The sequence below is a fragment of the Lepidochelys kempii genome, chromosome 9, assembly GCF_965140265.1.
Source record: "Lepidochelys kempii isolate rLepKem1 chromosome 9, rLepKem1.hap2, whole genome shotgun sequence".
Taxonomy (NCBI): Eukaryota; Metazoa; Chordata; order Testudines; family Cheloniidae; genus Lepidochelys; species Lepidochelys kempii.
Genome location: NC_133264.1, coordinates 63676521 through 63699006, shown reverse-complemented (window position 1 = coordinate 63699006; position 22486 = coordinate 63676521). Strand labels below are relative to the sequence as shown.

At 50.5% G+C, this 22486-nt stretch overlaps 1 protein-coding gene across 5 annotated transcripts in view; it reads right to left on the bottom strand.

Moving 5' to 3' along the window:
• The window catches only part of LOC140917590 (gamma-aminobutyric acid receptor subunit gamma-4), a 110861-nt gene that overhangs the window by 65761 nt on the left and 22614 nt on the right, over positions 1-22486 (bottom strand). Inside the window, exons 1-2 of one of the 5 annotated variants that reach the window (XM_073360730.1) lie at positions 9933-10002; positions 9074-9325 (exon numbers count right to left, since the gene is read on the bottom strand). In XM_073360730.1, coding sequence (XP_073216831.1) covers positions 9074-9129 — 56 coding nt within the window. In that variant the 5' untranslated portion in view covers positions 9130-9325; positions 9933-10002. Of the gene's footprint in view, positions 1-9073; positions 9820-9932; positions 10003-22486 lie in introns of those variants that run through there. The other 4 variants (XM_073360728.1, XM_073360729.1, XM_073360731.1 and 1 more) reach the window with 4 other exon arrangements.

The following is a 22486-nucleotide window of genomic DNA, read 5'->3' as shown; positions in this document are numbered from 1 at the left end:
CCATGTTGCACATTTGTATCCCTACAACCGGCCTGTGCCTAGCAAAGCACAGTCCTGCCCTCAGTGAGAACATGGTGTCCTAGCCACAAGGAGAACTGCACCTCAGACCCCTCCTGTCTCATCAAATCCCTCCATAACCAGAGCTCAGGCTTTAAGCCCCTGGCCCCAAATGGAACCACACGATTCACCCGCTGTCAGGGCAGGCCCTGGATGGCATCCCCTAGTACTAGCTGAGATTACCTTAGCAGGACTGATACAGGCTCTGTTCCCCACAAGAGCCCTGACAGTGGTTATTACACTGACCAGACAGCCTTCTCAAAGCCAAGCCTTATTTACTCAGAACAAAAGCATTTAAGAGACAACAGGTCTTAAGGGAATAAAGCAGCCTGTATGCATGTCTAGCGTACCAGGTGTCTAATCATCTTTCACACGGGGATCCTGGCAGGTCTCAGATTCCCAGAGATCCCCCCATAATCTCCAAGACTGGCTGTCATAGTCTGGTCCCTTAACTCACCAACCATTTCTCCCTGCTTCAGAGAGAGTCCCCTTGAAAAGTGTTCACTTCCAGGCCTGGCAAGACAAGCTTGCCTCTTCCTTGAAGCTAACAGTTTGCCCCACTCTCTTTTCAAGTGAGTGCTAGGCTGCCTTTATCTAGAGCTCCTGGGTTGCTTTGCTGTTTGCTTTTCCCACAGATCCCTACTAAGTCAGATCAATACAGTCATCCAGGAAGTTCCAATAACCCCCAAATCCTCAACTCCCTACTGAAGAACTACAACAATAAACAAATAACTGGCCACACTATTCATTCCATCAGTACCTCGCAGTACCGATCGATTACTACAGAGCAATTCCACATCTACATTTGCTATGACTTTTAAGAATGTCTCCTAGCTGTACATGTCAGTTGTCATTCTCTCCAGTGCTGGAGAGGGCTTCTCCACAGGAGCTGCCATTGTGCTGATATATCCCAGCGATGGTCCTGCATTGCTGACATGGAAGCAGGCCCTGGGAGTGCATACGCAAGGAGGCAAAGGCTGGCCGAAAGCTTGAATGGAAACACTATTCCTTTCCAAATTTGCAGTTAATTAATCAGGGGTTCCTAGTGTTAAAACCCATATAAAACTTGTTCCATGACCTGTCTGAAACTTTCTGCCTTTCCCGTGTACTCAGAGGTGGAGGTGTTTCTGTTATCAGAGGATCAGACCCATTTAGCTGTCTGCCTGCCTCTGTGTTTTAGATATTTACACATTGTGTCATTGCTTCCTGTCTAACTGCTCATTATCCCTTTTGATTATGCGAAAGGAGTTGTCTGCAAGTTTGCTGGGATTCACTTCCCTATCCAAGCGGAGGCAGTGATTGGACTAGGTTGTATATTATGCTGCTGTTTGCCTTTTTAACATGCCTGATAGGAAGAAGCAAAGAGTGGAGATTGTTGCAGTGGGAAAGAAGGGATCACCTGCTGGCAATGAGCCACCTACCTATTTAGTTGGGACTAAAGGTCTTGGGCTAGAGGCAGCCCCACAGGCACAGGCTAGAGTAAATTACACACTTCTTTCCACTAGCCTGGCCCAGCTCAGGGTAGAATAACTCAATAGAGAGTAGGCAACCTTGGCATTATGCCTCTCCAGCTACTGCCACCTATCCTTTGTGTGGTGGTGGTTCACAACAAGCCCTGTAATAGAGGAATTAGACCAGCAAAAAACAGAGTAACCCTGGGTTACATCTAGACCTCAACTTAATGTTCTTTAGACCCTCTTGTAAGGGATCCCTGAACAGGTCACATGCAGGGATTGACCCCAGGACCTCTGACTTGAAAGATGACACACTGCTACACCTGATCTAAAGACCCAAGTCCCACAATGGCAAGGCAGTAGCAGACCCACCAAACTCTATACCAGATGCTGCCACCAGAGCCCCTATATGCTATGTCAGGGTGGGCTACTCTACTCTCAGGCTGGCACAGTAACATCAATAGGAGAGTGGGGTTTCTTGTGTGATTTGGACGATTTTGTGTGTGGCATTTCCATATTGGCAAAAGCCCTAGAGCAGGCCCATTTATACCAGTGTAAAAGAGCTTTTGCCAGTACTTATTTTGCTCCCTGGTTTGCTATAAGCTACACCAGAGAAAGCACATTTTTGTTGGTATAAACTGCATCTGCACTAAGGTTTTCCAGCATAGCTATTCCAGCAACCCTTTTCTAGTACAGACCTGGCCTTATCCCCTGTTAAGAGGTAAAGCATCTTGTTATTAGATCCATGGGAAGGATATAGTTCAGTTCCAGGTGAAATGGTCCTTTTCTGTTGCTACGCACCATTGCCAGGTTGTGACAAAAATATCTGGAAGGAGGGCATTTGTGTGCATGTTTGGGTTAGGAAAGGGTGTGGCTCTAATGACACCCTTTCCCAGCTCCCTGTTTCCAAGCTCCGCCATCCCAAATCCTACCATGTCAGGCTGGGAAGATGTACTAACTGATGCCCAGCAGCTACTGCAAAGACAGAGCAAACAGGGAGATAGAAGGCCACGTCTGTGCACCAAGCCACACGCACAGCTGCCAATGGAAATGTCACATAGCAAATAGTTAGCAGTCAAGCACATGCCGTGGCTGTTCCCAAGATTGGAGGATGTGTCTCCTTGTGCCCAAGCAATTCTGACTGGCAACTTCTGACAGGTACAATCCAGCCCCCATATGTCTCCTGCAGATGCAGGGGGAAGCTGGATCCCTGCTCCTCACATCAGCTCATCGAAATGTCAAACCACTCACCTCTCAGCATAGCAACGCAGCTGAGAAGCGGGTGAGCAGAGTGAAGCAGTCAGAGCTCAGTGAGGAGCTGGGCGGGCAGCGGGGCTGTCAGACACCTGGTGAGGAAACCCCCCGGTATGGCAAATGCTGTGAGTGACACAATCGCTCCCTGCCCTGCGACCGGGCCCATGCGGCATGTGTGATAGCGATCAGATGCACTCTTGTTTACGGATGAAGTCAGACATCCCCTTCTTGGGCAACGTGTGACATTATTGCACAAGAACACAGTGTTTTTACTTTGTGTCTGTGATCTCGAGTGTTGCTTTTCTCAAGCAGCCACTTGCTGTGTGGAAGACAACAGGCACAAAGGGGACTGATAGCTGCCGAACAATCAGAGCCTCTATTTCAGTCTGTGGGGCCAGCTAACCCAAAGAGCTCAGGGCCAGATTTTCAAGGGCTTAGCTCCCAACGAACTGCTCTCTTCTTCAAATCTGGCCTCAATTAGAGGAGCTGCGCCTCTCCAAAAATTCTAGCCCTAGCAGTTATGCCATGTGGTGCAGTCCAGCAAAGAGGTGACTGGGAGTCAGGAGATCTCCATTCTGTTCCTATCACTGCCACAGTCATTTAACCACTCCCCCGTGCCTCAGTTTCCCCACTCGCAAAGGATGGACGATGTTACTTCCACATCTTTATGAAGTGTCTTGAGATCTATGAATTCATAGCACCAGATATGCGCTCTGTATTGTTTTTATCATGGGAAGTGACAGAGCAAGCTTCTCTGCACCCTGACAGCCAGTGTGCCCCAACCCTGGGATAATTCTGTACTCATTGGCCAATCAGTGCTGCTGCAATTAGAATTTAGCATCAGATACAAATGAGGATATTTTTGCGATGTGGACAGCTGTCCTCCGGGAAGCAGCCTGGTGCTGTAGATACATCGTACCGAACAACTGTCACTGGATTTAAGCTGTCAACGGGAAGGTGTAAGACTCAACCCCCTGAGCTGGCCAGTCCCTTTCACATGCTTTTATGGCCAGTAGTTTTTACTTTCAAACCTAAACTACAGGTGCACAGCTGGGCAAACTTTTTTTGGGCAAACTTTTTTTAGGCAAACTTTTTATTCGCCGCAAAATGCAGTTTTGGGTTGTGAATTTGGGTCAAATTCAGCAAATAGTTTCGGCCAAAAAACCAAAGATTTTTCCCACCCAAAAGTCAAAATGTTTCATTTCTACTTTTCATTTAGAAATTTAGTTAGAGTCATTTAAATGAGCAAGTAAGCAAATGAATGGGTTAAAATAAACCACCCACAAATGAAACAAAATGAAAACACAAAAACAAAATATTCTTTTTCGGGTTGCATGCAGTGTTTTGTTTGCTCCAAAATCCAATGAAATAAACAGAAAAGGCTGTGATTCACTCAGCTCTCTCTAAGTGTAAGCCCAAGGTTAGTAGAAGTCAAGTAGCAGGCCCTAGGTTTGTTATCCTGGGGCTTGAGAGTCTACACTTATTTGTAACCCTAGATTAGGAATTGTTGAACCCTGGGTCTACACTGCATCATGTGGGCTTGAATCCAATCACCCATACCCCAGACTTCCTCGCCCCCTCCCCAAATGTAGCCACTCTGGTCCTTTGTTCATGGTGCAGTGTGGGAAAACTGAACTGTCCAGAGGAGAAAGGAAGTCAACCCATGGGATTGTGGGATACTTTTGGCAGGCTCCCAGAGCACAAGTCCAGTGGGGCTGTGTCTAGCAATAGGGCTTGCACCATGGTTCCCGGCTTGACTTAGGCTTGGATCCGCCACCCCTGTAGGATCCTAGGTCAGAGTCCCAGGTTAGTGTGATTTGGGTGTAGACTAAAGGGGGTGAGGCTTGAGACTGAGTTCATACCCTGGGCTTACTCTGCAATGTGGACATACCCTAGGTGTCCATGGGTGATTATTATCCCATACTGTTGCATATTTACTTCTTGAGGGATCTGTTTGTGGGGGGCTTCCCATGTAATGAAAATATCATGCACCGAGCTCTCCTTCCTGCCACATGTAACAGTGCCACTGAGTATCTGTGCTAGGTAGGATAAAAGTCTCTGTACATTCAGATATGGGCAGAGAGGAGGAAATAAGCAGTCTGGCCAGGGTGAGCCCAACCCAGAGGGGACACCTCAAATCAGGACCTGATAAAGAACCCTCTGCATGATGTTACCCAGGTGTGGGTTGCCCTTTGGTGGGGATCTAGAAACCCCTGCCACAACTACATGCCTCGCCCCCAAATTAAAGGGGCAGGCAGAGCAGGGTCTTGAATGTATCTGTGTGGGCTCTGACGTGCAGGCAGTGGGGAATCCCTCAGAGAAGGGGACCTCACCCAGGGGCACATTCTCTGAGGTGGCATCATGGGTGGGCATCTCAGATACCACACAACCTAACCAGCCCTTCAGGAGAAGCAGAAGCTCCTTAACTGCTACCGACATGGATCTCTCCTAAAGATGGGCCCAACACAGACCCCTGGATTCACACAGCTTAGCACTTTGGGTAAGTTCAGGTTCTGATCTGGCTTGGGATGGGCTCCAACCTGCAGCATCCCAAAGCAGAATCTGTGACTCAGCCCACTGCACTTTTATTGCCTTCAGTGCCTAAGGCCCAGCTGCAGGGCCCCATTGTCCCAGAGGTCAATTCTCTGCCGCACTAAACTAAACAGGTCCTCAGCTGGTGCCATGTGGCGTAGCTGCGTTGCCTTCAGTGGCAGGAGCTGTGCCCATTCACACTGCTGGGGATCTGCCCTTGGAAATGATGACACGTAAGACACCTCCACCCCTTTGCTGGGTGGGTGGTCTGGGGTGTGCAGAGTTAGCTGAACACAGGATCCAGCTGGTGCCAGGAGACTTGTCATTGCAGCTCATGCTGGGCGGAGAGATGGCATGAATCAGTTTGAGCTCCAGCAACTGGTCACATCCAGGCTGAACCCCACTTGGATTGAGCCACGGGCGCTAAGTGTGACAGAGTCACACATCACAAACCGTAGCTGTGAAAATCCAGCGGAATATGGGCTGGGAATCTGGTGACACTCATTCCCCTCCCGCACTCCCCCCCAGCAGCCATCCTCTCCCACCCCACAAGCTCCATGCTTAGCTTAGAGCTTTCATGCTCCCAGCCTCAGAGTTCACTAGGATCTGCACATTAGTACAATTGCACTGGGGTTCATGAAGATCCACACACTAGTGCAAATGCACTGGGGTTCATGTTCCCAGCCTTGGCGGTCCGGAGGATTGGCACACCAGCATACTGGTATCAAGATTCATGCTCCCCACCCCAGACTGTATTTGTAATGGGATTTGATCAGCTTTACGTTGGCTTATTCTGCCAATTAGCGTCAGCCAGTAAAATCCCTCTTCCCCTGAGCCCGAGGGGGTAATGATCTGCTGACAACATGTTCTTTTCCCGATCCGGCCGTTAAGCTCACCAGCAGGGTTAGGAATAGTAAAAACGTGAACACCCTTGCTTGGGGCTTTCAGCGCTGTCTACAGAAAAGCTTTACAAGCTGTTGGCTGTGGGACAGAGTCCTAATTGCCCCACACAATACCACTGGAGCGTCCCATTGAAATGGGCATCAAGGGCCCAGGAAACAACAGGGACCTGCCAACCTGTAGAGTTTGTCAGAGATGAACGCTCCCACCCTCCTTCCTGGCTCAGTTCTGCAACAATGGGGTGCTCATCCTGGGATGCCCTGGGTCCTTTCTGATCATGGCTGGCCATCTTGCATGCTGGATACATGCGCTCCCTCCAGCCACACTGGCAAACCGTGCTCTCCTGGGAGTAGACCCTGATCTGCTGAAAAGGGGCAGGCAGAAATGCACGGCCTCCTTGACCCATGTGCATTAGTGGCTGGGTCCTACAAGACACTGAGCGTCCCCTCCTTCCCATTGCAGTCAGTGGGAACGGCTGGCACTCACAGCCAGAGATGAGACACATCTGCAGGAGATTTGAGTTACAAAGGTGCAAAAAGAACCTAAGGCTAACATTTTTCTTTCTCTGCATGGAAAGAGTCCTTTGAAGTCAAAGGGATTTACACCAACTGAGGAGCCTGGCCAGTAGCTAGAAGCATCAGCTGGGTTCCAAAACAAACCAGAAGAGAGAGAAAGAGGAAATTAAGACAAAAAGGAAAATGTAACAATACTGACACCGTTAGGAAATGTGTGTCTGCTCTGTGCTTGTGCACTGCAGTATCTTTTGCCTAAGGCTCTCAAGGCGCTGTAGCGTGGGGTGAAAGTATCATTATTATCCCCATTTCACAGGTGTGGAAACTGATGCACAAAGAGAAGTGACTTGTCCAAGGTCACGTAGTGAGTCAGTTGACCTGGGAACGGAGCATAAGAATGGTCACACTGGGTCAGACCCATGGTCTATGTAGCTCAGCACCCTGTCTTCTGACAGAACAGAGGCCAGTGCCAGATGCTTCAGAGGGAAGGAACAGATCAGAGCAATTTACAGAGTGATCCATCCCCTGTCGCCCACCTTCTGGCAGTCAGAGGTTTAGGGACACCCAGATTATGGGGATGTGTCCCTGACCACCTTGACTAATAGCCATTGATAGGCCTATCCTCCATGAATTTACCTAATTCATTTTTGAACCCAGTTATACTTCTGGCCTTCACAACATCCCCTGGCAATGAGTTCCACAGGTTGACTGTGCGTTGGGTGAAGAAGTACTTCCCTTTGTGTGTTTTAAATCTGCTGCCCATTACATTTCATTGGGTGACCCCTGGTACTTGTATTGTGTGAAGGGGTAAACAACAGTTTCTTATTCCCTTCTCTGCACCAGTCATGGTTTTATAGACCTCGATCAGATCCCCCTCTGTTGTCAGTTTTCTAAGCTGAACAGTCCCAGTCTTTTAAATCTCTCTTTGTACGGAAGCTGTTCCAGACCCCTAAGAATTTTTCTTGCCCTTCTCTGTAACTTTTCCAATTCTAATATATGGTTCTGGAGATGGGGTGACTAGAACTGTATGTAGTATTCAAAGTGTGGGCATTCCACGGATTTATATAAAAGCATCATGATATTTTCTGTCTTATTTTCTATCCCTTTCCTCACGATTCCTAATATTCTGTTAGCTTTTTCAACTGGTACTGCACTGAGCAGATGTTTTCAGAGAACTATCCACCCTGACTCCAAGATCTCTTTCTTAAGTGATAACTGCTAATTGAGACCCTATCATTTTGTAAGTGTAGTTGGGATTATGTTTTCCAATGTGCATTACTTTGCATTCATCAGCATTGAATTTCATCTGCCATTTTGTTGCCCTAGCCCAGATCTCCTGACTCCCAATCCTCTGCATTGAATATGGGACCAAGGCAATGGTCTTTTCTTCAGAAATCATCCCTTTCGGCAGCGTACTAGCTGCAGGGGATTGAGGGGATGCTGATGGGAGGGTGGGAGTTCTCTGCTTGCCTGGCATTCAGAGCAGTGGCAAGTTCACGGAGGCACACATGGCATGGTGCTGAGTGAATGGTAATGGCAGATGGGCAGAGCGGGCACAGCACGTGGGGTTGCGGGGAACGGGGGAGCCTGAAATGCCACGTCTGGCCAGAGAAGCAATTTCCACCCCGGCTGGAAGCCAATGCCAGAAAACAGATGAGAAAGCCCACCATGTGGAGATTCGTGCTAACCATTGTCTGACAGAGCCACCTCCGGGACCATCTCCTCTCTCCCCACTGCACTTCCAGGCCCTCTCATCAGACTCTTGAACCGAGCAAGGGAGACACACTATTCCTCACGCAAAAACAATACTTGGCGCCTTTCACCTGAGCCTCCCAAAGTGGAGAACAGCTGTTAATAAAGACAGGCAGCGTCTCTGCGAGCTGTCATGCCCCATTCTACAGGGGAGAGTGGTGAGGTGCTGAGAAAAGAAGGGACTTATCCAAGGTCACCCAGCAGGTGACAGGGCACAAAGAGAACGCAGGGTTCCTGACTCCCGTGCCAGATGTATAGGGGAAGGGAGCATCCCTAGTTAATTGCTCATCACTCCAAGCACCTATCTTCCTCTTTGTACTATGCTTAACATGCTTTTAGTCCCTTCCCTGCAGGGAGCAGAACTGGTGGCTCAGCCCCAAAGGTCCCATAAGGCTTCTTTCCTTTCCATGACTCCAACCCCACCTGGCATGCGAAATGAAGGCAGAAGGGTCCAGCTTGGACCAGACAAGCAACACAGCCTACAAAATACAGCCGGGCTCATTAGGAGCAGGCAGGCGAGTGGATGCTAGGGACAGGGTGAGGGGGCTGCTGTCAATCCCAGAATCTCTTTGGGGTTGGGGTAGGTACATTAGCAGAAAGCAGAGTTCTCACCTTATCTGTAGGGCGGGATAGATTGTCAGGTACATCAGGAAAACTTTCCCAGACATCTTAAACGCACGAGCCAGGCGATCCCAGGGAAGCGCAGTGTCCACATAAAGAGAGGCAGCTCGGGCTGGCGTGGCTACAGTTTGACAGATTCCTTCCTATCCAGTTTACAGGGGGGCCCAGGGGCTCCCCTCTCTCCTTCGCCAGTCTGCCCCAAGGGATGGCCAGCTCAGTCCAGGTGTGCTGCAGCTGGAGTCTCTGGGGACCAGGAAAGAAAACACTTGTAGCAACCAAACAAAAAACTAAAGGTGGCGGTGGCAGGGGAAACCCACCCAGGAAAATCCAAGTTCAGAAGGAGGAGGAAAACCAAGCCTGGTGCCTTTGTGTCTCCTTGCCCTCCAGCAAGTTTAGGGGCTTTTCTTCCATTCCTGCCTGTGTGGGCACTGTCTCTGTGGCTTTATTGTTGAATTCCCAATGCCCAATCTCTTTATAGAAGGGTTTCCCCTCTTCTCCCAGCTCACCAGCTGTGCCTGTGCCCAGCAGACAGGTGCAGTGAGAGCTGTGTGTGTGCGTACAGCACAAGCCCCACCGGTTGCTATTGCAGCCTAGAATACTGAAATCCTCTTCTCTCTGTCCCCCTCCTTTTCTCTGCCCTTCTCTCTCTATTTCTTCCTTCTGTGCTTCTCTCCCCAGCCCTCCCAAACTCGCCCACCCTCCCTCCGGCTTTTAATCCTTCCTTTCCGATCCTTTTGGAAAGAAGGGTCAAAGTTGGGCATTTCTTATCCTGCTCCTTGGCAGGAGAGGAGCAGAGCGAGTGAGAGGGAGACTGGCAGGGAAGAGGAAGAGAGATGCTCAGAGGACTCACTCAGGGTCCTAGCTCCCCCCGATTTAGTGCAAGGGGTGGAGGAGGGCCTCCTCCTTCCTGACAGGGCAAGGGTTAACAGCTGCTTCTTGAGCCTTTCTTAACGGGAAAAGCAAAAGCAAAAAAAGTTCAGTTGCCAGGCTGACAAAGGCTGTATCCAGAAATCAAAGGGAAATGCCTATTTGTGCGTCACCGAGTTCCCAAATGGAAGCTTTTGGGAAGGAGAAAACCGGAATTCATTAACTTGTGTAAAGCTCTCGCTCTCCTCTGTCACCTAACGAGACATGACAAGGTCGTCGCTCGTTAGTCACAGTGTAGTGTAAACCCACGTGCAACGTTTTGTTAAAAGCTGGGGAGCGAGGCTGTTGCTAGCAAAAATGTGCCAGAAGCAAATGCCAGCAACGCTGCGCACCCAGTGCATTGTGGGTGCTAATGCACTAGAAAGCATAATCACTCGCTGCCCTCCCCACCCCCCCGCCCATGAGGCGAAGCTCTCTATGCACAGCCTTGCTCCTGGGTTATGTCCAGGTCTAGTGTCGGCCCATCACAAAATAGCCAGGGCCTCAACTCACAAGTGCTCATTCATGGGATTCACACTGAGCGCAGTGGGCTTCTCTTGCAGAATTGGGATCCTTCGCTCTAAAGGACATTCTGAAACGCAGCTTTTTGCCCTGTGCATCCCAGAGCAGACCAGGCAACTGGGCATCATATCACATCCCTCCTTAAAACACTCCTTTGCCAGGATGCTAACAAAAACTTGACCACGATTAGACGGCTGGTGTGCTGAGACCACTGCCTTGCATGCTGACCAATGCTGTCTCATTGTTTCCCTATACACCTCTCTCCCCCGGCTGTTTTTCTGCATGTGTCTGTGGTCTCTTTTCTTATAATTAAGGTCTGTCTCCACTTCGAGCTGTTTCCCAGTGTGTTAAAACTACAGATGTAGCCGCTGCTGTGCAAGCAGCCGGGGCTAGCTGCTCTGAGTACGATCCCGTCCAAGACCCAAGGTATGTACTCGGGGTGGTTAACCTCTCCCACTGCTCATGCCACCATGGCTGCGCTTCTATTTTTAACACACGAGCTCAATCAGAGCTAGCAGAGATGTACCCTTAGATTGTAAACTCTCTGGGGCAGGGATCATCTTTTATTCTCTGTTTGTCCAGTGCCTAGCACAGTGGGGTCCTGTCCATGGCAGGGGGTCCTAGGCGCTAGGATAATAATAATAATAATAATAAATAATAACTGACTTGTACACTATTGCCAATGCTGTTCTGTTGCCATACAGGGAGATAGTGCTGCTTCGTGCAGGCATCAGGAGACCTGTGGGCTGATCCCAGCTTTGCCACTGATTCACCGTGAGACCTTGGGCAAGCCATTTCACTCTGTGCTCGGTGGCCCCATCTCTTAAAAGGGGATAATACCTGTTCACCTTTCAAAGTGCTTTGAGATCTTTCACTGAGAGACACTGAGAGGATTATTCAAGAGCAGTCATCACATCCTGTCTCTGGGAGTGGTTCGTTCTGCCGAGCCAAAGGTGAAAAGGCCATAACACAGCTTGTATGGGGAAAGGGAAGTTGGTCGTGTGGCTAGGACACTGGTGTAGGCCTCAGGAGTTCTGGGCTTAATTCCTGGCTCTGCCACCGATTCACTGGGTGACCCTCGCCACATCACTTCATTTCTCAATGAATCACTCCCCCCTCTGTTAATGCCGATAACGCTTCCTTTGTTTAGCTTGCAAGGAGGAGAGTCTTACCTCTCAGTGCAGCCCCTGGCCCAATGGGGCCTTAATCTCAGATGGGACTTCAGTGTGCTACCATAACACAAACAATAAATAATAGTAACACACCTGGCCAATTTTGCAAGGCTGGTCAGTAGCAAGGCAACTATCGCTGACTCTTTCCACGATCACCTTATGCTGTGAAGCATGATATCTGGCTACCCATCATAAACCACAGAAGCGCAGCCTGTCTCACAGAAGCTCCAAGATGGAATGCCCTTATATTAAGTGGCTGTGTACGTGGTTGTTATATTCACAGCAGCCTGCGATGAGCAAGTGGGGCCTCCAGGAAGGTAATGTCAGAAAGAGTAAATAATGCAGATCAAAGCTTCAGGGAGTGGGGGGTAAAAAGGGCTCTTCACACTCCAGAGAAGGTCTTGGGGCTGAAACATGCTGGGAACATTGGCTCCTTCATTCAGTCTGGCCTCCATTACGAGTGGTACTGAGCCTCCTGCTTGGCCAAAACAGCCCGGGAATAATCCCAGCAAGCAGGCGAACAGGAAGGCTTGTTTTCAGTGTATGTAAGAAGCACTGAACCCTGGGGTCCAGCTGACTATAAGAGATCTGGGCTTTAATCTCACAGAGCTTGCTCAGATACAGACCCCCATTGCCTGCCAGGGGAATTTTGCTGGAGTAAGAGTGCAGGATCTGGCCCTTGGCTACTATTCCTGGCTAGGCCCCAGGAACCCCATAGCCTGACTCCCAGCCCAGCCCAGGGTCTGACGGCATGGGCAAGTCTCTGCTCCACATTTCCCCTTCACAGGGCTGTTCACAGCCGCATTCATGAATGTCTGCAAAGTGTTTTGACATCCCTGGCTGGAAGGGACTAGGGAAGGACAAAGCATTATTAGTGTATTGCTCCACCAGGTCTCCTGGGAGAAGTTTCCTAGCCAGCCTCTTGTGTCTCGTATTCTTTACATTAAACCAGAAGGTACCTCTTGCTTCACCTTCCATGCTGCTCAGTTCTCATCCAGGCCAGTAACAGGCAATGTCATTGGGCATGGGTACTAGGGCCCTCCAGACAGAACAAGGTTATCCAGTGATAGGCTTACAGCCTCCCATCCATGTGCACAACCATTTTAAATGCATGGTGCTGGTTCTTACACTTGGCTGAGGTGATGGTGAATGATGCCCCCTCTTCCACATTTATAATAGCAGGCTAGTGCAGAAGGTGAAGGCTGAGGTTAATACACCTTTGACTCTTATCTGCCTATCGCTCGCACTAAGGGGTGGTGGAGAGCTGGCGCCCTGGTCACTCATGCAGTGGCTTCCTTCTCTAGCTCGTCAGTAAAACTCAGCTGATTGTTCTCTTGCCTGCAAAGGGTCTGAATGGAGTCTGAGCTTATGCTAATATTAATCAGAAGTAACTCTGCTAATTCAAGGGGGGGAAACCTGGTGTGAGAGAGGGCCTAGACCTTAGGTGCCTACTCTCCAGGAGAGAGCAGGCCCCTGGCATTGGCAGATTTGTGAGGTGTGGAAGCCCACAGGTGGAATATCAGTGGATGTTGCAAGTCAGGGTTGAAGTGCACTGGGAGAGCTGTATGGAGGCTGCCAGGCCCTGAAGAGCAGGGTGGGACTCGGATGCATCACAGAGCAGAGTGGGGATTCTGGGACTAGAATGACAGGGGATGTCTGTAGGTCAGGACGGCGGGGCAGCGGCAGAGCAGGGTTGTGTCCCAGAAGTGGAATGGCAGAGGGTGCCGATGTTCTGGATTGAGGTGAATTTGCAGTGCTGCTTGGGGAAGGCTGGCACCGGGCCTGCCCACCTCTCTCTGGTGCTGCTCTGTGTTATCAATCTAGCAGCACGACTAGGGGCGCTTGGGGTCTCTGGCTTTGGTTGGCAGCCTAGGAAGCTAAGTGGCCTCTGGCACATTTGTCAAAGAACTGGGGACAGTTCTGGCATCCTGGCCTGCGCTCCCTGTTGGAGCAAACCAGGTTCTAACGGCCTAGGTCCGTATGCTGCAAAGCTGCAATGGTTCCTAGGGTAACCGCTGCACTTTCAGCCCCCAAGCCTCCTCTCACACCAGTGCAAATTGGGGCCAAGCCCATTCAACTGACTGGGGTAAAGATGGTGTAAACCAGAGGTGAATCAGGCTCCCAGTGACTCCTTGTAAAGCCCTCTGGGAGACACTGAGCAAGGTACTCTCCTCAAGCACCAACCTCTTCTCTACAGTGCAAAGTGGCCTCTTCTGTTCACCCCATCAGGACATTTGTTCACCATCGCAGGGTGTTTGTACCTCTCACGCTCACTAGAAAGCCCCTGCATGGTGGCAGATGCTGCATCCTGGCTTACGCATCATCAATAACCCCTCCAGCTGGGCTCCGGCTTCACAATCACTATTGTGGCAATGATGAAGGAAGCAAAGAGGACACAGCTTGATATTCAGGTGCCAGGTTGAGCTTGCTGTGCTGACAGGTACAAAGATTTTGTTTTGATTTGTAAGCTGAACAAATGTGACAGGGAAAAGTCACTTGCAGGAGAATGGAGAGGGACAGGACAGCAAGGCACCGTTGTTTGCAGATTTGCTTTTCTGACTCCTCCCCTGCTCAGATTTTAAGGGGTTAAACCTCTGATGGGGTCAATGTGTTAAAGGAAGGGACCCGTGATGGCAGATATAATAGCTTATCTGGAAAATATTGTAAATATACACACTATAGAAAAACACATGCATCCACACCCACACACGCAATGTGTTTTTCTAACTAAAGGGAAACCTGTGATCTGTATTAAGGATAGAACAACCCACCAAAATCTGGACGGACATGAAGCGAGGGCCTGTACACGGCAGGGCATTTAACTCATCATGGGAGCACCTCTCCTTCCTCTTTGCTCCTTTTGTCCCAGCCTTTTGATTTGTTCTCCTCCATCCCCTCTCTACTCACCTCATTAACCCACCCAGCGCAGCCAAAGGCAGAGTAAGCATCCTTCTGAGGGCCCTGCCAGCGTGCCTCCGCCTTGCTCCAGAGGGGTCCTTTCTTAGGCTGAGAAGGAAGTGCCGTTTCCATGGCCCATTCAGTCTGGCTCTTCTGCTGAGGCTGCTAACAAGACTGCTGCCAGCTGCGGCCAGTTGTGCTAGTGATTTTATGCTGTGGACATTTGCGTACTAGCTGGTCGAAGAATACTAGCTCGTTTCTCGGTCTCTCTCTTATTATAACATACAGGCCGTTGAACAGCCATTAGATGCTGAAACTATATTAATAATGCTACAGAACATTCATGTAGTAGCTTTAGCCCCTGAAGAATTCCAAAGCACCGCTTTGGATATACAAGCTGCAGTGGAGAGAGCGAGCCCTTCAGCTGTCACTGAAATGCAGCTCTCTCTGGGGTGAAACACTTCCACTTTGTAGCTGCATACAGCCAAAGTCAAACTGAACCTTCAGGGGGAAATGAGGTCAAAAGCTTGTCTCTCTCACCAACAGAAGTTGGTCCAATAAAAGATATTACCTCACCTGCCTTGTCTCAGTTGAAAAACCTGGCATTCGGCTAGGATTTGGGGTCACCACGGCACCTCTTATGAGGGTTCTTTAATGACTATGAAAGTTCAGGATCTAGATCTTTCAGACGAAGGCACCTGCAACCAGGAGCACTGGAACAGGCACCTGCAACCAGGAGGCCATAGCCCCAACACTTTTAAAAGCGGGAGGGCTACGGCATCCCACTTTTTACTGGCTGTAAGGATGAGCAACGGGGATGGGGGGGTAAAGAGGAGAGAGAGGAGTGAACAGGGGTGGGGTCATGGGGCGGGGGAAGAGGCAGCATGGGAGTGGGGCCTTGGGGAAGAGGTGGTGCGGGGCCACAGTTCTGGGGCTGTTGGCCCCCCCACTTTTAGGGAGTTTCCATTGTCCCTGCCTGCAGCAGAATAAGCTCCCTGTCCCCATGTTGGTGCAGTAGTTCGGCACTGACTCAGAGAGCAGAGACCCGATTCACCAGCACAACTTCCTTGCGTGTCTCCTATCTATCTAAGCGCTAACCCAGCCAGAGCCTGTTTAGCTTGTGAGATGTAACAGGCTCTGGGCTCCAGGCACTCTATTGCTACTGACCTGGGCAGGATTTGACATCGCGAGCTAGTGAGGCATTGCTTCTCTCTCATTATTAATCCCCAGAGGCATTTCTGTCCTGAGACTTGAGGATTTCAATGACTTCTTTATGTACGTGCTCTGTAATGTTTATTCAGTAGTAAGCAACCTTACTGCTCCTGTGTGTCTGACTTCAGCTTAGGGTGACCAGAAAGCAAGCGTGAAAAATCAGGACGGGGGGGGGGGTGTACTAGTTGCCTATATAAGACAAAGTCCCTAATATTGGGACAGCTGGTCACCCTAGGTTAGCTCTTGCTTTCACAGTGTGATTACCAGCTACCTGCTCTGGCGTTCATATCTGGGTACTGAGCACTGCTCTCTGTCCTGGACTGGGTCTTTGGCCGCAGCATATTCGCAAGCCTCAAGAGCTATGGGGTTTTAATGTAGCAACCAAAGGTTTAACTCAAGGAGCTCTGTGTAAGGAGAAACCATAAGGTAGTTCTGCTCACCTTAGTGCAGGCGGGACACGCTTCCTGTTCCAACTACAGAGGTCTGGAGGAACCTGGGAAATCCAATAGTCCCAAATTCTGATCCTGGCTATAGCACGGTGAGGCCAAATCGCTTTGCCTTTCCATCTCAACTTCCCATCTGTAAAATGGGGATAATATGACGTACCCATCTGCTTCACAGGGGTGTGGTGTGGTGTGGGTTAATTAGTTGGGCTTAGACCTTCAGGTGGTGTCAATCAGTATCATTCCAGTGACGATAGAAACTCCCTGCTTTCCTAGCTTCCAGAAAGCCTTTTGTTTGGGTTGCTAGTGTACTACTATGACACAAAAGCAGGGGTTGAAAATACAGCTGTGACCAGGGATCTGGTTTTTCTTAGCTCGAGCCTCTCTCAGTAGAGCCGTGCTGCACAGCCCCCCAAAGTGAGCCACCCCACATCGTGCCACTGTTCAAAACCAAGAGATGCCCCTCTGCACGTGGTGAGGGATTGGCTCTGATTTTCATTTAACCTTTTGGGCCAAATTCTTCCCAGTATTCCATGAAGCCTTTTCTCCTGGGGTATTATTTATTTGAATATTTGCTGTGTCTTTTCAGCACCTCTTCATTTTAGTTTGCTCCCTCTGAAGAGACCCAGGCTTGCTTTGGTTCAGAGAAGGGGATTTTTCTTCTCTTCAAAGAAGTGACAGAAGTTGGGGGGAGGGCCTTAATACTTCAACATGATTGGTAGGACTTGTGGTGGCTCTAGGAGCAGTCATGGAGCAGGACCCATTGTGCTAGGTGCTGGACAAACACAGAACAAAAAGACAGTCCCCACCCCCCAGGGCTTACCTTGGGAGCAGACTCTCTTAGGGTATGCCAGAACTGTGCCATGAATCTGAACTCCCACTGCCAAAGTGGGGGCCTGTGAGAACGGGCTCTGAAGCCCCCCCCCACCGCTCCTGCTTTGCGGTGGGGTTTTGCAAAAGCAAGTGACCCAGCTTTGCCCAGCCTTAGGTGGAGAGATGCATTCTATCCCCACCCACTGCAACCCGGCCGTTAGGGTGCTCAGCACAATGCTTTTGGGCAGGGAGTACAGAGCATCCCACTCAGCTGAACCTGCAAGGGGAGTGAATGAAATGAGCCACGCTCAGGGTTTAAATAAGGGGGAGGGAATCACAGCGCCCTCCTCCACTCACAGACCCAAGGGAGCAGGGCTCCCACATAGCCCTCCTTGGCCGGTGTGATGAGAGCTCTGCTTTACCCATAGCCCAGCCTGGGATTTGGCAGGATGCTTTAAAGATCCCAGGTAGTCTCCCAATACCACGCCGCACCATAGATTTAGGGGAGGAAATGCCAAACCTGTTTCCTGCTACAGCTTAGAGCATGAGCTCCCAGGCCAAGCTAGTCTAGCTGCATGCCACTGTAAGCTGCCATGCTCTGATGTCCCTCTGTTTGTCCCCAGGTGGATCTCCGGAGCTCGACAGGTTGAGATCATTGCTCCCAACCAGCCCATTTCATGGGTGGCAGGAGTGTACACAGCGGCCTCCTTCCTACACAGCTGGCCCTTCACTCTCACTTTTCTTTCCCCCCACCCACCTCCACCAGCAGTTGCTCAAAGCTGCCAGCCTGCGTTTGAAGGAGCTGATGGTGTGAGCTGCATTTCTTCCACACTCCGTGCCCTCTGGCTTTCACACCAGAAAATAAGAGGTGCCAAAGTGCCCCTCCCTCCGGCACCCTCCCCTAATGAAACAGAGATCGCGTTGCTGGGATCTGGTAATTGCCCTCACCAGCAAAGTGAGATCTTCCCCTAATGCTCACTAAGCTCCAATCTTAATCTTGTTCGTCGCTATTAAGTCTGAGGGAAAATCAGGCTGATATGTTTAAAGGAGGTGAAATGAAAACGATTCAAGAGGAGGCTGAAGTCTCTTCAGGAAACTGAAGGGGAATAATCTTCAAAGGCTCCACAAACCAGCCTGCCTGAGCCTGGCAGAACTGAATGAGTAACAAGGAGCGTGGTGGTTAGATCCTCCCATTATTTGCCTCTTTCAATCACTGGCAGGGAGTGGGAAGAAGAGGGACAGATTTTCAAAGGCACCTAAGGAAGTTAGGCACCCGGGGCACCTAACTCTGTTGGGCTCTTCTGAAAATCCCAGAGATTAGCACGTTTTTCTCAGGAAAGCTGCCACATGGGTGAGCCCAGTGCAGATCCCAAGAGTGGTCCCTTGTTCCTGGTCCAGCAGAGGCTGGGAGACCTGTGGACACAGTGCTTGGTTCCTGGAAAGGAGAAGGAGCCCCTCATATTACACTCTGGTGTCACTGCCCAGGTGACTTGTGCCCAGCTCTTACTGGCGAGAAGGATGTTTGGACTGAATGAGGGGGTGTAGGTACATGGGGTGTGGGGGCGGAGCCCCTTTGAGAAAGAAAGGAATTCCCAGGGCATTGTGGTGTAAGCTTCCAACAGGGTGGGATTAGACCCTGGTTTTGGTGTGGGGGCTTCGGACCCCAGCACACTATCTGAAAAGCCATGGGTAAGGAGCTCCCTCCATTCCTTTGGGGGAGGAGACAGAGGAGAATCTAGGGGACCGTGGTGCAGGGGATACAACATGGCATGTTGTCCTCTCTTTGGTGGTGGTGAATCCCCCCAGCTCAGAGACCCTGCCCCATCCTTGAATGCCGCCGGATTCTATGCAGTTCCCACACCCACGTGCTTGTCCTACGCCCAATAAGGGCCTCATCCCGCCCACAATATAGGAGTAAATCCCCCATGACTTCAGCAGGAGTATCCCCAGGCAGGAGAGCAGGCCCTGCAGGGCAAGAGTGACACAGAGAGACACAAGGGGCTGGGAGAGAGATAGAGAACAAATGAGAGATCAGAAGCCTGAAACAGAAAAAGGCTGTGTGCGTGTGTGAGGGAGAACAGGAGCGTTCACCTACCTTGAACAGGAAAGGACACATTGCAGATCAGAGGGGGGTCTCGTCCTCCTCCCAGCTTCTGTGTCATCCCCAGAAGGGAGTGCTGAAGAGCTGCTAGCCAAGCTAGGGCGCTGGCGCAGAGAGAGCACACGGGCCGAAGATCCGTGGAGTTTGCAGCCCCGGAGAATGTCAGATCACCTGCCCTCATGGCTCCATGCCCCAACTGCCCCTCCCCAGTCCTGGCAGCATGGACCACTCAGCTGGACCCTGGCTGCTGCACTCTCATGTCCTTGGTGGAGAAAGGCTGTGGAAGGGGACTTGTTCCTTCTCAGGAGTATACAAGTATCACATTGCTGGGTACTCAGCCCTGATAGACTATGTCATGTAGAATGGCTGTTCAATGATGCCTGCCCCTGGCTGGCCAGAGCACGGTGCTGGAGCTGCATTTGTGTACAAAGGAAGGAGGTGGCTGCCCTCTTAGCTACCTTTCCCCTCGGCCTTCCCCTCCCCCCATTCCGTCTCCCCTCCCCCCCCCATGCCGTGCAATGGAGCCCCCTGGCCCAGTGAAAGCACCAATGCAGAGCTGTCGGTATAAACAGACAGATGGATGGGTGGATGCAAGCATCTGGCTCAGGTTTATGCTGGACCCTGCTTTGGATTTAGAGTCAGATTAGCAGAGACATGCAGAAACTTCAAGGTAAAGTTGGGTCCCAGCTCTCCCCTGGTACCTAGTTCCCTTTTGCGGATGGCAGCACTAGGACAGCGACACCCATACGGTTAACGGGCTCTGAGTAGGTTTTGGAGCGCAGCTGAGCGGACCTGCCTGCCAGTATTACACATTTGCTCTGATTGGTCATGCCGTTCTGTGGTGACAGCTGCCACTTGGAGGAAGCCGAGGCTGCTGGGTACCCCCATCCGCCCGCTGGATGCATCGATTCTGACAGAGGCTGTCTGCCCCCGCGGGCGAGTGCAAAGTGGGGGAGGCAGCTGACATCAGCAGGTTTGTGCTTCCCTCCTCTCCGGGTTTCTGGGCTGACCTGCCTCGAGATTAACCTGTGGGCTGTCAATCAAGCAACCTGGCCTGGGTACGCACTGTAGGCTCCTCGCTTGCACTCCACAGCCACTCTCGGCACCTTCCATTCTGCCACCAGGGTCCACCCACCCCCACACCAGGCACGGACCAGTTTCTCCACCACACCACATCTCCTAAGATGTCACATGGCACTTATACAATACCCGCATGCTCATGCCCAGGCACCCCGCTAGCCCAAGGGAACACCCCAACCCCAGAGGGCTCAGGAGAGATCAGTAGCAGAATACAGAGGCTTCTGGTTCAAACCTGGCCCAGGCTAACAGCAAACCCCAGTGGTTGTCCTCTGATGGCTGCTAGTAGCCTCTGAGAAATGAGTGGACAGTCTGAGCCCAGTTCCTAGTGGTCTAGGGTCTGCATGTCCATTGATGCTCTTTGGCCTTCTTACCGGCTGTCCCAGGAGAGAAGGCAGGAATGAAGCTGCTTGGGAACTGTTGATGACCGCAACACTTTCCAAGGGACTGCTGTATGGTTACCACCGAGAGCTTCCTCAAATCCAGGATGGAATTTCTGATCAAAACCAGGAAGCCCCATCCCACAATAGCCTGGGGGGGTGGGGCACTCCACTAAGATTCAAAGCCTTCTCTGAATCAGGCAGAGCAGAGACCTGACATCCCAGGTACACAGCCTGGACACTGGGCTATTGGCCATGCTGGTGACTCGCTCTTGTTTTTCATGAAAAATGTTTGTCCCAGTGCAGAATGGGAAGGCTATTGTGGTTCAGGAACATCTCCTGCCCAGTTCTAGTCAGGAAGTCTGAATCCCTCTGGAACCCCTAGAGGTGGGGCCTCCAGAGGTAGGGTTGAGGCAGAGAATTGTGGGAACAATTCAGCAGCAGAGAATTGTGGGAACTCTTGTCCTGCCATTGCTGACCTTGTAACAGTTCTGGGGACAGAGGACTTCACTCTCCAGGGCTGTCAGGCCGATGCCATCCAACAGCAGTGAAAGTCACTTAAAAACTCCAAATCAAGCAACTAAGCAAGCCATAATTAAATCCCATGCAACTCTCCACAGTCCGCAAGGCTCGCCATCCCATGCTCTCAAACACCTATGCAGATAGAGCCGAAAACAAAAAAAGTGCAGATCAAGAGAACTCTGCCTTTCCCTAGGAGGCAACGGTGAGGTGCCTTTTCATTAGGGACAAAGAGATGCAAATGTCCTGAATCATCACATGCAACTAGCAAGATAGCACCGCCAGAACAGGGATCTTCGTTCCTTTGTAAGCAGCCCTACAGAGGGCAGAGGCCTTGCATCAGACAAATCCCACTGAGAGGGTGAAAACCATAATAATCGGGGTGGGGGGGAACCTCAATCCATCAACAGATAAGAAAATAAACAAGTATGGTTCACTAGTGGTGTTGGATGAGATGGCAGGGAGCATAGAGACCTGGACTCCAATTTTCACTCAGAACTGAAACTGAACCAGAACAGAACCAGCTCAGAGGTTCAAAAAAGCTCAGAGAAACTTTGCAAAGGTTTCCACTGTTCCAGCTGGAGCTAAGACTGGAGCAGAAGTGCCACAATCCCTCAAGAAAAACCTTTCTCCAGGTACAGTCAGGAGCAGCAAGTGCTAGAAATCTCACGAGAAAACTCTTTTTGAGGCCCACCAAAGGTTTGCATTGTTCAGATGGGCACTGAGGGCTCAGTACATCCTGGTGCTAAGTAATTCCCCTTTATGCAGCAAAGCACTTAAGCACATGCATAATTGCAAGCACATGAGTAATCCCATTGAAATAAATGGAACTACTTAAAACATGCTTAAGTGCTTTGGTGGATTGAGGCCAGAGCAACCCGCAGCGTGTGGGATCAAGCCCTTGGGTTCTTTTCCAAGCCAACCCCTAAACTTTCTAAGGTTTCTACATGCCTAATAATGGGTGATTTAAGTCTTCCCTGGTAATTAAAAACATCACAAATGCATTTCATTGGCATGTGGGATCCTTACAGATCTTACCTGCCTCACAGTGTGTTTGTTTGCAAAGTGCTTTGAGACCCTGGATGGTAGCTCCCATGTAAATCCAAAACATTTAGTATTAGTGTCTATTATCACAGTTTAATCTGGTTCAAATGATACCATGCACAACCATACCCAGAATGGACATGGAGAGGAGAAAGCCACAGAGGGCACAGCAGAGGATTTGGGCTGATGAGGGGCAGGAGAGGGTTGGGGAAGAGATCTTGGGGACAGGTAGTGACTTGGACTTTCAGAGAACAGAATGAGAGAGCCGCGCTGCTGTACTTCCCATAAGCAAAAAGCCAAACACATTTTTTTAATCT